General features: G+C 35.3%; 2 protein-coding genes across 2 annotated transcripts; both read right to left on the reverse strand.

Moving 5' to 3' along the window:
- Window positions 1-677: 677 nt before the first annotated feature.
- Window positions 678-8,801, reverse strand: LOC132030613 (uncharacterized). The gene is made up of 8 exons (XM_059420316.1): window positions 8,625-8,801; window positions 6,342-6,393; window positions 5,919-6,042; window positions 5,529-5,598; window positions 3,774-4,104; window positions 2,211-3,278; window positions 1,927-2,076; window positions 678-1,396 (listed from the first exon to the last, which is right to left on the reverse strand). Exons 2-8 carry the CDS (start codon window positions 6,366-6,368, stop codon window positions 962-964), a joined length of 2,205 nt encoding a protein of 734 aa, XP_059276299.1. The 5' UTR covers window positions 6,369-6,393; window positions 8,625-8,801; the 3' UTR covers window positions 678-961.
- A 1,440-nt stretch (window positions 8,802-10,241) lies between these two features.
- LOC132030614 (V-type proton ATPase subunit E3-like) lies at window positions 10,242-16,241 on the reverse strand. The gene is made up of 6 exons (XM_059420318.1): window positions 15,994-16,241; window positions 14,866-14,966; window positions 13,832-13,994; window positions 13,147-13,340; window positions 12,821-12,920; window positions 10,242-10,581 (listed from the first exon to the last, which is right to left on the reverse strand). The coding sequence occupies exons 1-6, from the start codon at window positions 16,096-16,098 to the stop codon at window positions 10,546-10,548; spliced, it is 699 nt and encodes a 232-aa protein (XP_059276301.1). The 5' UTR covers window positions 16,099-16,241; the 3' UTR covers window positions 10,242-10,545.
- Between the last annotated feature and the right edge of the window lie 780 nt (window positions 16,242-17,021).

Raw genomic sequence — 17,021 nt, forward strand, 5'->3', positions numbered from 1 at the left:
TTTCATCTTTTATCTCTCAAAGTAATGCCTTCAGAAAAACGTTTTGAAAAGTAATGACTTTTCAATCTTTCATTTTACAAAGCAACTGCTTTCCGCTTTAATTGAATAATTATGTAGGTAATTTTAGGCTTTTGAAACTAAGATAAAGAGGGAAATAATGAGGAAAAAATTAAAAAAAAAAAGGAGAAAAAAGATAAATGCATTTCTTGGCCAAAGAGAGGTGCCACATCACTCTTCTTTTGCCGAGCTTTATATTATACGTAGATCACCTAAACAAGAATCCTTGAACAACAAACAACCAGTTCAGATATTCACGAACAAAAAGTTACAGGATTTACCAAATCACATTTTTATGTTTCTGGGACATATCCCTCGTCGCGAGGCCTCCGTGTCAGGTCAGATGATGGTCAACAACAGGCAATATTAAATGGTGTCTCCGTGACTAGAGAAGACTCCAAACAACATATAGTTTGGTACTGAAGCATAATTTGATATTTTAGGCTAAACCTAAAAACCACTTGTTCAAAAATCTCACCAGTAATGTATACTGCCCTGAAAGCGATGATTTCTTAGTAACCATAATGAGAAAACAAAAACTATGACTAAGCATCATCAAAATACTGAGGAAGAAGATAATGACTTTTAGCAGAAAGCAGTACACACTACACAGAGAGAAATGAGAAATGAATCATTAGTTCATAATGTCCTGTATGTAAAACCAAAATTGTTTTCTATAGCATACAACATTTATTATGCTCAGCTTTCAGAGAATGTATTGCACTCTCCAGGTAAAAATGAACATACACTGTATAATTGTTGCTGTTCAATGTAAAGAGCTCACTTTAGAGTTTTATACAGCAAAATTGTTTCACGTCTATTCAAGAATAAATAGAAGGAAAACAGAGAATAGATAACCTACCTTACCAAAAAATAAAGTTACTCATTTCAAGTGAAAAATCTATCAACATTCTATTCTGACAGCGCCACTTTGCGATGAAATAAATTTCGGTTTTCTGTTGACTTGCTCCAAGCATTGGATGACATCTCCAACCTTAAAATCAACCCAATTTTGAATCACAAGTCCACATTCATTCCCCTTTCCGACTGCATCAACATCCTGCTTCTCCCGCTTTAGCGATGCACAACATCCTTCGTAAACAACCTCACCACTTCTAAGAAGCCTCATTGTCGATGATCTAGTGAGTCGGCCATCTATCACACGACAACCAGCTATCTTAACATCGTCTCCCTTAGCTTTGCTCCTTCCTTTAAGTTCAAATATGCTCAGTATCTGTGCCTCTCCTGCAACCTGTGTCTCAAATATCCCGGGGGCTTTTTCGACTATAGAGTTGCCAATATCCTCCAGAAGATGATAGATCACACGATGGATTCTTATCTGCAACCAATACACAATTATTATGAGCATAAGTTTCATTTCCATTTCTTTTATACTTTTAGGTTATAGCCTGTTTGGCCAAGTTTCTCCAAGACCAAAAGTGCTTTTTTTTCAAAGTTGGGGTGCTTGGCCAAGCTTTTAGGGGAAGGAAAAGTGCTTTTGAGTAGAAGCAAAAGTTTCTGAGTAGCTGATAAAAGTAGTTTCTACCCAAAAGTACTTTTTTGAAAAGCACTTTTGAGAAAATATATGTAGAAGCACTTTTTAAAAGTTCACCAAACACTAATTACCAAACACTAATTGCTGCTCAAAAAGTGTTTTTCAAATTTGATTAGCCAAACACAAATTGCTTCTTACCAAAAGTACCGTTTTGGAAAGCACTTTTGAAAAGAACTTTTCAAAGTAAACTGATTTTAGAAGCTTGGCCAAACAGGCTCTAATCCCAGCATGTACTAGGAGCATTCAAATTATTCCCATATACAGCATTCAAATGAGAAATGACAACCACATTTTGTATTAACCAGAATAAGCACCTTAACGCCAGCTTGAGTTGCTGATTGATTTATTGAACTAGGTGGAGTTCGTATGTTGAATCCAACAATAAATGCCCCACAAGCTTGTGCTAAATCCACGTCAGACTCAGAAATAGGCCCAACTCCTCCATGGACAATATTCACGAAAACCTATTAAAAGGACAATTGTCACAATTTGAAACTGAAGTTTCTCTAAAAGTATGTAGAATGCGGATGAGCACTAAAACAGAGTTGATCAATTAAATAGCATGCTGTCAATACATCTGAAACACTACTTGTCTCACCTGAGGACTATCCAAACTCTTCAATGCATCTGTGACGGCTTGGACAGTTCCTTGAACATCTGCTTTTACTACTATTGTCATTTCAACCCTCTTGGGCTTCTCTTCAACTTCTCCTTCTTCATCTTCTAAATTAGATTCTAATTCTAAAGCTCCTAATTTTTCCGCTTGCATCTTCCTAAGTCTATCTTTTTCAAATTTCTTTTTCCTCCCTTCGCTTAGCATCCTTGCCCTTTCCTCAGAGTGAACGACAATAATGTCGTCACCAGCCATTGGAAGCCCCTTGAGTCCTTCGATCTCCACAGGCATAGCTGGCTTAGCCCTATCAGTTGATTTTCCTAGCATATCCCTAATAGCCCTAATTTTCCCCCACTCGGCACCTACAACAACATGCTGACCACAGACAAGGGTTCCTGCTTTCACTATTGCAGTAGCCAACGGGCCCCGTCCTCTATCAACCCTTGCCTCCACGACATAAGCTTGGGCTGGTCCATCTACACGAGACTTCAGATCCATCAACTCAGCCTGGAGAAGCAACGCCTCCTCCAGTTTATCCAACCCAGCTTTTGTTACAGCGGAGACTTCAACAACCTGAACATCTCCACCCATCTCCTCCAGACCCAACCCTTCTGTTGCAAGCTGGATTTTCACTCTTTCGGGATTTGCTGCCGGTTTATCACACTTATTGACGGCAACAACTATCGGAACATCAGCTGCTTTTGCATGGGACATGGCTTCCAATGTTTGTGGCATAACACCGTCATCAGCAGCCACTACCAATACAACAATGTCAGTGACGGCTGCACCTCTTTGTCGCATAGCACTAAATGCTGCATGACCGGGAGTGTCGAGGAACGTGATCGATGCACCAGAAGGCATTCCAACAACAAATGCACCCAAATGCTGAGTTATGCCTCCAGCTTCCTTAGCAGCCACAGAAGTCAGACGTAAAGCATCTAAAAGGGATGTTTTACCATGATCAACATGACCCATTACTGTAACCACTGGAGGGCGTGGCAGGACTTCAGCACCTTCATTAGAATGCAGCCTCCTAACATTTACTCCAATTTCCTGCAAAGGAAACACATAAACATTTATGCTAGTCCATAGCCACTGAGAGCATCCTGCTTGGAGTGTCAGACACTCAAATTGGAAAACAAGAGTTAAAGCCTGTTTGGCCAAGCTTCTCCAAGGCCAAAAGTGCTCTTTTTTTCTAGATAAAAAAGTGTTTTTTCCAAAGTTGAGGCATTTGGCCACCCTTTTAAGACTAGAAAAAGTGTTTTTGAGTGGAAAGCGAAGCAGTTTTTGAGAAACTAAAAGAAAGTAGCTTCTCCTCAAAAGTTCTTTTTTGAAAAGTACTTTTGAAAAAATACACTTAGAAACACTTTTTAAAAGCTTAGCCAAACACTAATTGCTGCTCAAAAGTGCTTTACAAATTGATTAGTCAAACACAAACTGCTTCTCACCAAAAGCACTTTTGAAGAGAACTTTCCAAAATAAGCTGATTTTAGAAGCTTGGCCAAACAGGCACTTAAACTCAACAGAGAGAGAAAAAAAAAGTTTTACCATCGCAACAAGCTCGGCAATGTCGATGCTAAGAGGATCATATTCTGAGTCAACCTTCTCCCCCACATTTATAAGGATATCCTGCAGCACAGATATTGACTCTCCACAACGTTTGGCCAGCTCAACAATTGCCATGCCTTCGAATATCTCTACAGTTCTATCTGATAAGGAGCTAGCAGCTCTTTTTATCTTGGGAGGGACATAAGGGGCTTCAACGGGTGGTGAGGAATCCTTTGTCCTTTTCTTGAACTTCCCTTTCTTCTGTACCTTCAAACCCAAAGCATCTGGTTCTTTTTTCCAAGCCAGTGCTTCTCGACTGGCATGAAAACACCTAAAGAAAAAGAAAAAACCATATTGTCTCTGTTATGTCAACCAAAAGATTGTTAACTTATCTCTATCACGCTGCCTATGATCTTAAATTTCGTCTTGCAATGTTAAGATTTACTCTCAATGAAGAAACCGCGGAGCAGATTTGTCCTTCCTGTCTTTGGAGGGTTATAAAAGAAGTGCAATTAACTCCAAGGAAAAAGATAACAGCTCACTATTGATAACCAACTTAACCATTTTAGAAATATCATTATTCAATTCAGCCAAACTTATTACTTAGCCATGGCAAACCACTAATCTGAACAAATACACATCTCTGCACAATGTCATGTCGAACATTTATTAAACTTTAACCAAATACCCTTATTGTGTTAAGATATAATTGTACTCAAGATTTAATGTATTGTTGATCTTTACCACAAATGAGACCTCCAACTGAAAAAAAGTAGGTCAAAGATGTCGTGAATTCTCTCTCTTTTTTACTAGCTGTTGCCCGTTGTTTAAAATTATTGATAAAATCTGGCTAAACCCGTTATTCTTGCACAAAAAATTTCCACTCAATTTGATGCGTAACAGTTAACCTCCTTTGTTGCCTAAATCTTAATTTCTGCTCCTGAGTGTCATTATTCAGCAAGCTATTTCAAGACTTAACCTCTTTACTACCTTATCAAAAAAAAAAAAAAAAAAAAAAAAAAAAAAAAATGGAAAAAAAAATTAACCTCTTTACTAAAATTCTTATAATTGAACAATGCAGGTAGTTTCCACCATTTTCTTGGTAAGTCTTTGGGTACAAGAGTGCGAAAATTTTATAATCCAAGCATTTTGCTTAAAGGAAACCATAAAAGCAATATGTTTCTCAATAATGATTCCCTTCACTGAACCACATAACTGGAAACTCTATCTAGAAGTATTTGACAATTGTGTTTCACTAATGTAATTTTCCCTTGATTAGCATGTTTTGACAGTTCTTACAAGATTATATGGTGGAATAGTTATGGGTGAGTTTTCTATCTTAATCTACGAGGTTTAGGGTTCTTGGTACCCTGAAAAGCTTTTTTAGTCAAACCCCTGTGTCCTAGGAGCAAGAAGTGATTTTTCTTACTAATGTCATCAACAATCTTTTGAAAATTGTCAGCTGTAATTTGAACCTAAATTGAGATGACACATAGGTATCCATGTTGATTGAGCGACAAAGAATTTGACTTGTTTATCGTAAAAAGAAAGGAGGAACTAAACAGGGCCTTAAGGATAGCGCTAGATCGCACCGAGTCCACATGGAAAACTGGAAGTGTAAACTAATTAGAATTTATTAGTCTATTTCTATATTTCTTAGAGGACGACTTATCCTCAGAATGATGTCACTTGCTTTTATAAATGAACTAACCAGAAAAATCCCTTGGAAAGTTGAAAGTAAAGTTGTGACTTCACCTTATTGAAGTTCTGTATGTTAGGAGGTTGGTATAGTTTGACTTCCGTTGAGCTGCATTCAAGAAGCATCCTGCAGTATAAAGGAAAAAGATATATAGCCAAGAAAGTTTTAGAAACTCAGAAGCATTTCACCCAGATGTAGCACAAATAATTGGCCACAGTAAAACTAAAACTTTTGATTTTCAGAGGGGCGTGGAAAAAACACAACTTTTACAAGCAGCGGAACGAAAACTAGAATCCTTTGCCCCTCCTCGTCTACCAAGAAGTAAGTTCAGAACATAAGGATTATGGGCTCGCAACCCATCTGAGTTAGAAAATCACCAATAAACTATTAAAAAGGAAGTTGATTAAGCACAATTGTTAATATAAACAAATGAAACAAGTGCAGACCTTGTACTTGTCCGACCAAAATTGGTATTGTTCTCTGCGCCTCTTCAAGGTCAGATTTGGAAACTGATGCTGCAGTAAACCTGGATCTTATTGCCAGTGCCTTTGTAAGACTAGTGAAGGTACCCTGCAGAAACATTCCATATAAAAATCTGTATAGAACTACCTCGAAAACATACTAACTTGGCAAACTAAAGAGGGAGTCTCAACAATAGAATTAATACAATTCTCACAGGCAAGCTAATAAAATTTAAGAGAATTAAGCAGGTAAGTATTTAAACATAAAACCTTCCCGTTTATGCTAATGGAAATGTTCTAGAAGTCGATGTCCATGAAGTTCAAGCATGAAAGCTAATAGACTATTTGGAAGTTCAAAGATTAAGTGATTTGCAGTTGACCCCAACAGAAGAGGCCTAAAGAACACACCTTTTTCCCTGCCGCCCTCCACGCCATTCATGTGTATTACAACCTCCAAAACCTGTAGACAATAAAACAAAAACAAAGGTAAAACTGAAAGCCATGCTAGTTTAAAGAAAGAACGTACCAACCAACTGTGTTATCCTAAACATATTTGGTTTCGGCTGTATAATCAACTGAAACTACTCCGTTCTATTTGGGCCCAATTCATTCCAATACTACATTGCCTATATATGGTTTGTCTTTTAAGATAGCTAAGGGGTTCACTAAAAGAATAGAATAACATTAATTTGAAGCAAGAAGACCAAAACACTGAGCTAAAAGGGAAACTAAAAGTATACCCGAAATGTCAGGCAAACCCCACAAAATCCCCTGGCAAGGGGTGACTCCTATCATAAGTTTGCTTCATTATAAAAAGTTCAGATACATGTATAAAATTAAAAGGTTCACATTTTTATGAAAAAATTGCATTAAAAAGACAAACCCCACAAAATCCCCTCCCAAGGAGTGACTCTTTTCATAAGTTTGCTTCATTAAAAAGTTCAGATACATGTATAAAATTAAAAAGTTCACATTTTAATGAAAATAATTGATGAGAAGACTGATGTTAGCTGCTTTTCAGCTTCCAATATGTCAACAGGGAAAGATGGTATACAAATAATAGAGCTTTTGCTGGAATTGTATAGGTAACAATATGCTGAAAACAAGAGTACAATCAACCTCAATAGAAAGACAGTGCTATGGATAAGCAATAAAATACAGTCATGCAAATCAGCAACATGACCAAAACCCTGAGCTAACAATAGAAAATAAATGCATACCCTATACCCTGAGCTGAAAACAAAATCCATACCCTCAAATTTTATCCAAACCCATAACACCCCTCAATCAACTAAGTGTAAATCCCAAACTAGTGGGGTTTAGCTATATGAATACCCTATATCCATTCCGCCCCATTCGAGCCCATTTCATACAAAAGCAAGCACAGAATCATATATAAACTGAAAAAGTTCACATCTTTATGAGAATTTTGCATTGAAAAGATAAATTTCAGATACTTTTAAACCCTTTGACCCTAACTTATCCTACAAAAGAAAGTACAGATACATCATTCAAAGTATCAACCCTAAACTAGTGAGGTTTAGCTATATGAATACTCTATATCCATTCCGCCCCATTTGAGTCCATTTCATATAAAAGAAAGTACAGAAACATATATAAACTGAAAAAGTTCACATCTTTATGAGAATTTTGCATTGAAAAGATAAATTTCAGATACGCAAAACCCTTTGACCATAACTTATACTACGAAAGGAAGCAAAGATACATCATTCAAAGTTTCAATCCTAAACTGGTGGGGTTTAGATATATGAATAGTATATATCCATTCCGCCCCCATTCGAGTCCATTTTCATATAAAAGCAATTTCAGATACATATATAAACTGAAAAAGTTCACATCTTTAATCAAAACTTTACATTGAAGAGATAAATTTCAGGTACTTTTAAACCCTTTGCAGCTTCCAACATATCAACAGAGAAAGATGGTATACGAAAAATAGAACCTTTATAGAAATTATACAGGTGAAATTATAAACAGAAACATAAATAAACTGGAAAAAGTTCACATCTTTATGAAAACTTTGTATTGAAAAGATAAATTTCAGATATTTTTAAACCCTCTGCAGCTTCCAACATATCAAGAGACTAAGACGGTATGCGAAAAACAGAACCTTGATGGAAATTATAAACAGACAAATATTTAAACTGAAAATATTCACATCTTTAATGAAAACATTGCATTAAAAAGACAAATTTCAGATATCTTTAAACCCTTTGAAGCTTCCAACATATCAACAGACAAAAATGGTATGCTAAAAACAGAACCTTTATGGAAATTATACAGGTGAAATTATAAACAGACAATATTCACATCTTTAATGAAAACATTGCATTAAAAAGATAAATTTCAGTTATTTTTAAACCCTTTGAAGCTTCCAACATATCAACAGACAAAAATGGTATGCTAAAAACAGAACCTTTATGGAAATTATACAGCTAAAATTATAAACAGATACATATATAAACTGAAAAAGTTCACATCTTTAGTGAAAACATTGCATTAAAAAGATAAATTTCAGATACTTTTAAACCCTTTGCAGCTTCCAACACATCAAAGGAGAAAAAGGGTATGCGAAAAAGAGAAACTTTATGGAAATTAAACAGGTAAAATAACAATCTTAGTAAATACAATGAAGTAGAATACGAAGAACAAGCTTGGGTGTAATGATACCTGGTAATGGATCTGATAAAGAGGGCAGAAACTGATGTTTGTAATGAGGTGAAAAAGATATATATAAAGTGTGAAAACTTTAAGTTCTTGAAAGCACACACAAAATTTTAATGGCTTTTTTCTTTGTCCGTGGTTCGAAAGCCTAACCAGAGAGAGGGAGAAGAGGGCTCACTGGTAGAAAAGGATTTTCATTTTTTTTTTTTTAATTATTATTTTCTTTTTCTATTTTTTAGTAGGGTAGAAAATAAAGTTTTTCACACCGTCCCAAAAAAAATTAAAGAAGAATCTTTGGAAAGTTTACTAACCAAAATAAATACCCGTGTCGTTACGTTTTTGGCTCAATAATACCTTCATCTAACCAAATAGTTCAGGAACACACTTTCTACTAACGGTTGGTCCAAAACAAGAGAAAATGGGTTCAGTTTTGATCTTCAACTATTCGAAATTGGACAGTTGACCTATATTGAAAAGTTCAATGGTATTTCGAATGGTTCAGGGATATTTCTCGAAACGTACAATTTTGTAAATTTATTAATTGTTGATTAACTGTGTTATTTTAGAAATTTATTCTAGTATGTTTGCGACTGTAGTAGACTAGTATTACTATTAAGTAATGGATTTTTGTTAGCCTTTCAAGATTAATATTAACAAGAAATGCTGGGTAATGCTGCATATAATAGACACTTGTGATCCGGTCCTTTTCCGGATACCGCGCATAGCGGGAACTTACGGGCTGCCCTTGCCCTCCTGCACCTTTATAAATTTAAGAATTACAATTTGCCAAAAATTACAATAACCATTTATAATTTGCCTTAGAATTAGAAGCCTCTTAGTTACACTATAATACTGTTGTATAAATAACACCTAGCCTACTCCCTCCGTCCCATATTACTTTATCACATTACTAAAAATATATATCCCAAATTATTTGTTCATTCCTAAAACCAACATAAAATTAATTAAATCTTTCCCATCTTACCCTTAGTATTAAATGTTCTTGAAAATAATCAATATTGATTAGAATATATTTATTGGAGAGAGATAGGGGTAAAATAGTAAAATAAATCTTTTATTTTATGATTTCTTAAGGGGCGTGCAAAAGAGAAAGTGGCCAAGTAATATGAGAGGGAGGGAGTATTTTCCTTTTTGCATGACTCTCGTTTGGGAAAGATAGGAGATCGGTTGAGCTCCTACCATTAATTTTCTATTGATTATTTTTCATAACCGTAACGTCTGAATCAGCTTGCACCCACCTCGAGAGTACCTACCACCTACTTCATTGAATTTTGTTTATAACCATAATGTCAATACTGTCCACCCAGGCTTGAACAAATTGGAAAGAATTGCCTAGTATTTTTATTTCGGCAAAAATTTAAACTTGAATGATCCTTGATAGGTATTATGCAATTTGAGGAAGCAAAAGACGACCTTTTCTTTAACTATTTTCTTGAACTGGCGTGATAATAACAAAATCATTGACATCACCTTTCGTGCAGGACAACAAACCCATTAAAAATTAAGTACTAATATAAGCATAAAGCGCTGACTTAGAGATACAAATATGCCATTAATTGTTTTTCAATCAAGACAAATATGCCATTGATAAAAGTATTGAGAGAGCCATCAACTCCGAATAATTTTATTGTCTCGACCCAGCAAACTCAGGGTTCCAGCAACTTACACTTATTGTTGAACATTAACACAAAAATATAATGCATAGACTTAATGCTAAAAATGTTGAGGAAATATCCCTTTAACACGAGTCTTGTCACAATGTTCTAATAATACAAGCACAACAGGGCAGAGAAAAAGGGCAATAGTACACGAGCAAAGCCATGATAACTTATCCGCTCAGGCGCCATTTTCAGGATCCCAAGAGTCGCAAGCAAAAGGCCATATATACTCCAACGCTTCCATAGCATTAGACGGCAACTTGACCAAATAGACACTTGCGAATCTGCAAGATTCATTAACAGAAACGAAGTATTAAAATTGCCACAATTTTACGAAGTGTAATTGTTGGAAACCAATGGAACTAACATTTGAGAAATAGATGGAAGCAGTACCACTCGTCTAATGGAGACAAATAAAAGGACAGAGCTAATGTAAGGTAGGTCATGGGCTTTTTTTTTTGGGTAACGGATTAACAGTGGTGCTCGGGCCAGCTTGCAGGCATCTCGACTAATTTTACCGGGTACCTTCTACCTTCCACCAGCACAAGTACCGGATAACTACGTCACTAAGGCTTAGATAGATGGAAAGAAATAAGTAGGGCATGCTTATTACCAAATTAAAGGACAGAGCTAGAGCTAAAAGTAGCAAATTCCCTCTTGCTCTCCCCCGTACTTATTAGGACTAGAAAATGTTAACTCATCTTACTGGTAAGTCACCTTTCTTTGGTTCCTCATTTAACCCATCTTTAACTGGTCGATGTGGTTGTCTAAGCCGTAGTGGTTGTTATTGATAGAGTCCGGACCCTAAATGACCCACAAAAAGACAAAGTGAACCAAAATAACCCAAGAAAAAAAAAAACCGATACAATAGTACCCTTAACGCAGTAATTTATTGTATTAAAGGACTTAACTGTAACGGCTCAGTTAAGTCCAAATAGCGCAGTAATTCTATGCTGCTGCTTCGTTTTTTGGCTAATTACTTAGCCATAGACTAATCATGCTTCGAGACTCCAGAACTTCAATATTTTATATAGAACCCGATTTATTTCTGTACGATTAATAAGGTAGGCTCAATACATCAAAGATACGCAAAAATTCAAGTCGATTTATTTCAAACAAAAACTTCCTTCGAGCACTTTACAATCACTAAAATGACAAACCGAAGTTTTGCGTATCCTTGATGTATTGAGCCTACCTTAAAATCGCACAAAAATAAATCGGGTTTTATATAAAATATTGAAGTTCTGGAGTCTCGAAGCAAGATTAATCTATGGTTAAAGTACGAAAAAAGTGTGAAAATTTAAAAGAAAGTAATTAACCCAAAAAATGTTACCAGTCTCAAAAAAAAAAAAAAGTAATTAACCCAAAAAAAAAAAAAAAAGCAGAATAGCACAACAATTTACTGCGCTATTGGACTTAACTGAGCCGTTACAGTTAAGTCATTTAACACTGTAAATTATTGCGTTAAGGGTACTTTGGTATTAGTTTTTTTCTTGGGGTATTTTGGTTCACTTTGTCCTTCTTTTTTTTTTGGGTCATTTAAGTTCCGGACTCTTATTGATACTCAAGTTTACAGTCTTGTCTCATCAGAAACTAATAAGCAACAGCCTCTTTTTTTTTTTTTTTTTATTGATAAAGGGTATTTTGTATTGATAAGCAGCAAAACTCTCCCCCCCCCCCGGCCCCACACACCCCAAAACCCCACCTAAGTTCTGTTGCAGGAACATAAAGAAGATGACTAAAGTTTTTAAAAGTTTAAAACATATATTTTACCAGTTTCAAAAGTTTAAACTGTATTGGTAAGAGGTAGACAATGTCTACAACTGAGTTGTAGGTACTATGTAACGTCTATAACTTGGCTGGAAAAAAATTTAACCCACTAAGATGCCCATCAAAGACACAAGGAACATTTAAGATTTTTTTTTTTTTTTGATGAAATAATTGTTATCATTAGCATCAGGCATCAAGAAGATGCAAATTACAGGTAAAGTTAGAGCTACCTAGTAGCATCAAAAAGCACAAAATCGCCTTGTTAGCTTTCTACAGTCAAGACAAACTATCTTAAATACAGTAAGGAACATGTAAGATTCTGTAGCTCATTTGTTTGATTCTAAAAGTAGAAAGGATCTACTATAGAGGGCTAAAGTTAATAGATATGGACCACAAGTATATAAAATATGGGTGGAATCATGAACAAGAATTAGAACATTCGACAACATCAATAAGTAATTTTCAAAAGTACTTTTTTTTTTTTTTTTTTTTTTTGATAAGGAATAGGTATACATATATATGTAGGCACCATAGCGAGCCAAAAGCTGCTGAGACAAAACAATGGCTTTCTGAGATGCCCTACCCTTTTGGGATTTGCTGTTAGATCCTCTAAATTATAAATAGAAACAGCAATTTCCAAGACATATTTTCATAGTGGATTACCTCAAAAGAGGTTTTCACAATGCAAGGAAAAAATGCTTCCTGAAGAGGATCTGTTCTAAAGTACTAAAAGGACTGGAGAGCAGGAAGTACCTCTGGTAGCTTCTTCCGGAACACAACTTCCAATCTGGCGTCAAGCGTATTTTCACATACAATTTTCCCATCTCGAGAAGCCAAAACTACTCCTCCATAGCTGTGGCATAGAAAGAGAGAGACATTAGTAATGGTAGCTAACTAGATTCTAGGAGCTCAAGTGCTTGACTTCCTCCCAAGAGCAATGATACACTAAAGCAAGAGAAAGAAAAGAGTCCAAGTCCAACTGCACGAGTCCGCTCCATCTAATGGAACCAATTTGAGAATTAAGAGCTAGTACATTTTATAGTTTCCTATTGAAAGAAAGAACAACTGAGGTAGTGTACCAAGAAGAGGCATGAGCATTGTCCTCTGATGGAGCCGATGGAAGGTAGATCTGGTCAATTATGACCTCAGGTGCGTGAACTTGAGCCTTCTCTGCATACTCCTCCGTTGCTGCATCCAAGACCTCTTCTACTAAGGAAACATCTTCTTCCCGACAACGTATTAGGACAGAAGGCTCTTTAAGTCTGAGCAAACTCTGCAGCACAAAGAGTTGTTTTTAAGTTATGCCCAAAGAAGCAAGCAATATAAGTCCCAAAAGTCATCTAGAAATATTGAGAAAAACATAAACATGGAAGGCCAATAATATCGCGGTTAAATCATTGTAGCAACTTTGGTTCAGCACTCAAACACTTACGATGAAATGTGATAACCTTCATATTATCCCTAAAAGAATGTGAAACAGCTTAAGATTCTGAAAAATAAAACATCAACTTCCAAAGGATCCAACTTGAAGGAGAAGCAATAAAAGATTTCATTTCAGGCTCAGGCTATTTACGCCTACAGTATATCATTCACATCTAAACATTCTAATGCTCAATCAGAACACACAAGAAATTACATGATAAGTCATACGAAATTAGATCGTTGTCTTTCATGAAATAGTCTGCTCATTTTCTCAGACAGGACGAGAAAAAAGGGGAGGGAGAGACAGAAAACTCGTGCAGCTAATTGCCATCAGCAAAGTACCTGAACAATAAGATCTTGCAGAAGCTTCTTATAGGTATGGTGGTTGTGGGATTGGCTGACGTTCAAAAGCTCCTTTGATGCTTCCTCCTTCATGCAATTGACCAAGTCGTCCTGAGCTTGAAGAACCTTGATTCTAGAGGCATTGAGTTGCATGGAGTACTCACTGCAACAAATGCATTATCAATAAACTTTGAACACTCTATTTTGCCCCAAAAAATTGCAATTGGATTAGTTTAACAACAGAAAATTTTTGTGTTCACATACTAATAGCAGCAAAACAAATTTAGAGAAATCAGACTTAGGCCAAGTGGAGTCAATTAACAAATCTATCAATTAAGATCAGTTGGATCAACTATATGAATTAGCCCAGTAAAAGAAATTACTTGATATAAGCCTGGTATTATTAGAATTGGCATATGACTTTTGGCGCTTGTCAAGGCCAAGAACTCCCACAAATACAGATGTTACCACAAATTTTTTGTCCAATCAATGCCCAATAAAATGTGCAATATAGAATGTACATCCATGAAGATGCACACTTAATTTGCAGTCCAAGTGCAAACAACATGGAGCTAAACAAGCAGAAACCCAGACATACTGAAAAGATAAAAGGAAACTACGTAACTGCAAACATAGATCTTTTTTATATAGAAGTGATCAACTGCAACCATAGATCATATAGTTAAGCCACTGAATAAAGACTGATGATATCATGCAAAATGGAGGTTTAGCTATTATAGTTACAATACAAAAGCATTAAAATATCTTCTGTTCAACCTCACAATCACAATGAAACAAATCAAACCCCTTGAAAGATTCCAACTTCAAGTAAATTTTAGACACGGTTGCCCTGTACCTTTAAGATATCTTTTTTTATTTTGTAATATGTGCTTGAGAGCCTCTGAAGACCACAAATCCAGACATAACTGTGATCTTAAAACGTTACTCATACCATAGTTTAACAAACTCTCTTTTTAAATACTGGTGTCAAAGTCGAATCAAAACCACTATATAAACCAAATTGGAGAAATTACATTTTCTTGCGAACATCAACTTGTTTCTCCTTACGCTCATATTCCTGTCTGATCTTCTTCTTCTCTGCTTCCACTAGCTGCAACTTCTCAATGTTGAATTCCTAAAACAATCACAAATCCAGTGTGCTCATTAACACTCTAACAACAGAATCAGTACTGACTAAACACAGTAAACTTCCATATTGGAGCATATTTTGTATAATTATGCCTCAATTCTTCCGTGAATGCATTATTACTGTAAGAACAACAGATAAAAATAATTAATAAACTCCACGTTACTTCAAAATTTGAGCACAATTTGTATAATTATGGCTGACTTCTGGCACATTCTTACTCTAAGAACAGCAGATACACCTTGAATAAACTCAAATAACTTCAAATTTGTATTATAATTTTTATAATTAGGGCTTAGTACTTTGGAGCACACGTTATTACTCTGAGAACAAGAGATAAACTGACGACCAAACTGAAAATAACTCCATGTGTGTTTAACTTCAATATCAAGCCATGATTGTATTAGTAAGGCTTACTACTTCGACGCGCACATTATTACTCTATAACTAAAATTAAAATCAAAATTAGAGCACATTTTGAATAACTAACGCTTACTTCTTCAACGTGCACATCATTACTCTAAAACTAAATTAACTTCAACATCAAGCCATAATTACTATAAGTAAGGCTTACATTGTTACTCTATAACTAAAACTAACTTCAAAATTAGAGCATATTTTGGATAACTAACGCTTACTTCTTCGATGTGCACATTACTACTCTAAAACTAAAATTAACTTCAACATCGAGCCAGTATTTGTATTAGTTAGGCTTACATCATCACTCTATAACTAAATTAACTTCAAAATTAAAGCACATTTTGAATAAAACTAAGTTTTACTTCTTCGATGTGCACATTATTACTCTAACTAAAAATTAACTTCAAAATTTGGAGCATATTATATTAACTGAGGTTTTACTTCTTCGATATGCACAATATTAATCTAAAAACTAAAGTAACTTGAACATCAATCCATGATTTATACTAGTAAGTCTTACATCATCACTGTATAACTAAATTAACTGAAGGTGAATGAAATTCATAAGAGTGAGTAATTAGGGCATAATAAATACTTCTTCAGCGGAGACGGAAATCTCGTTAGCTTTTTCTTCGGCTTCTTGACGGATGAATCTGACCATCTGTTGGATCTGCTTTGATACATCTGTATCGTTCATCATCTTCGCTTACTTTAGATCAGAAAAGCTCTGTGGATGTGAGTGAAGGATTCTGGTTAAGACAGGCACAGAGGGAAAAAAATAGAGATAATTTGTATAGTATTTATTTGCCTTTGATGTCTTCACTTGAATCACGACTCCGATGTCTATTCGCTTATTCTGCGGACCACATAATATAAAGTCATGTCAAAATGTGATTTATAATATCACACTTTAGTCGACATGGTAAATTATGGAAAAAACCACACAAAATATCTCACTAATTTTGCCAAAACTCAACCGGCCGAAAATATATATCCAAATGTCTCACCCCCAAAATCATTATTGCAGTATATTTATATATCATGATAGTAATATAGAGAACTAAGAAAGTGTCTTCAAGACTAAAGACGTCTTCAATAATACCATCTCAATATATGGTCTTGTTGAGTGATTTGAAACAGTCCTATATGATATTATCTCAATGATTTTTTTTAAAAAAAATACGCAAAAGGGCATTTAGTAGGGTTTAATCCCACAACCTTAAGGGATTAAACTCAACACTTAACCGGTGCTCCACTCGATCTAGTTTGACTATGTGTTCCTTCAGTTAATATTAGATATATTTTAAGGATTATATACATAATATACTGAGTTTAGTCGGGTGACCATGTATTTTCGTGACCCATTTTTAATACATAGATTCTCCCCTGTATGTATAAGATGATGACACTGTAGAGGTAGTTTCTTAGGATTGTGTGTTTTTTTAGTAAATGAATATAATCCTCAATAATAAAATGTCAGTATATCATATATACCATAAGAGTTTCATAGAGGGCTGATGAGTGTTTTTGAAGAAATGTAAAAAGTCCCTTGTGATATCATTATGATATATAAAATTCAGAGTGATACTATGTTGGTATCATTAATTTTGAGAGCATTTCGGG

This window comes from Lycium ferocissimum, chromosome 9 (genome assembly GCF_029784015.1).
Source record: "Lycium ferocissimum isolate CSIRO_LF1 chromosome 9, AGI_CSIRO_Lferr_CH_V1, whole genome shotgun sequence".
In the NCBI taxonomy this organism is placed as follows: Eukaryota; Viridiplantae; Streptophyta; class Magnoliopsida; order Solanales; family Solanaceae; genus Lycium; species Lycium ferocissimum.

What these genes read in the sequence shown, in the direction of transcription:
- LOC132030613 (XM_059420316.1), bottom strand. Translation starts at nt 6,368, where the DNA reads ATGGCGTGGAGGGCGGCAGGGAAAAAG. An exon ending in TTTGGTCGGACAAGTACAAG is followed by an intron (nt 5,599 to 5,918) that starts GTCTGCACTTGT and finishes TTTATACTGCAG; the next exon opens with GATGCTTCTTGAATGCAGCT. An exon ending in AGAGTTTGGATAGTCCTCAG is followed by an intron (nt 2,077 to 2,210) that starts GTGAGACAAGTA and finishes TCCTTTTAATAG; the next exon opens with GTTTTCGTGAATATTGTCCA.
- LOC132030614 (XM_059420318.1), bottom strand. Translation starts at nt 16,098, where the DNA reads ATGATGAACGATACAGATGTATCAAAGCAGATCCAACAGATGGTCAGA. An exon ending in TGCAAGATCTTATTGTTCAG is followed by an intron (nt 13,341 to 13,831) that starts GTACTTTGCTGA and finishes TTTGTGCTGCAG; the next exon opens with AGTTTGCTCAGACTTAAAGA. An exon ending in AATGCTCATGCCTCTTCTTG is followed by an intron (nt 12,921 to 13,146) that starts GTACACTACCTC and finishes TCTATGCCACAG; the next exon opens with CTATGGAGGAGTAGTTTTGG.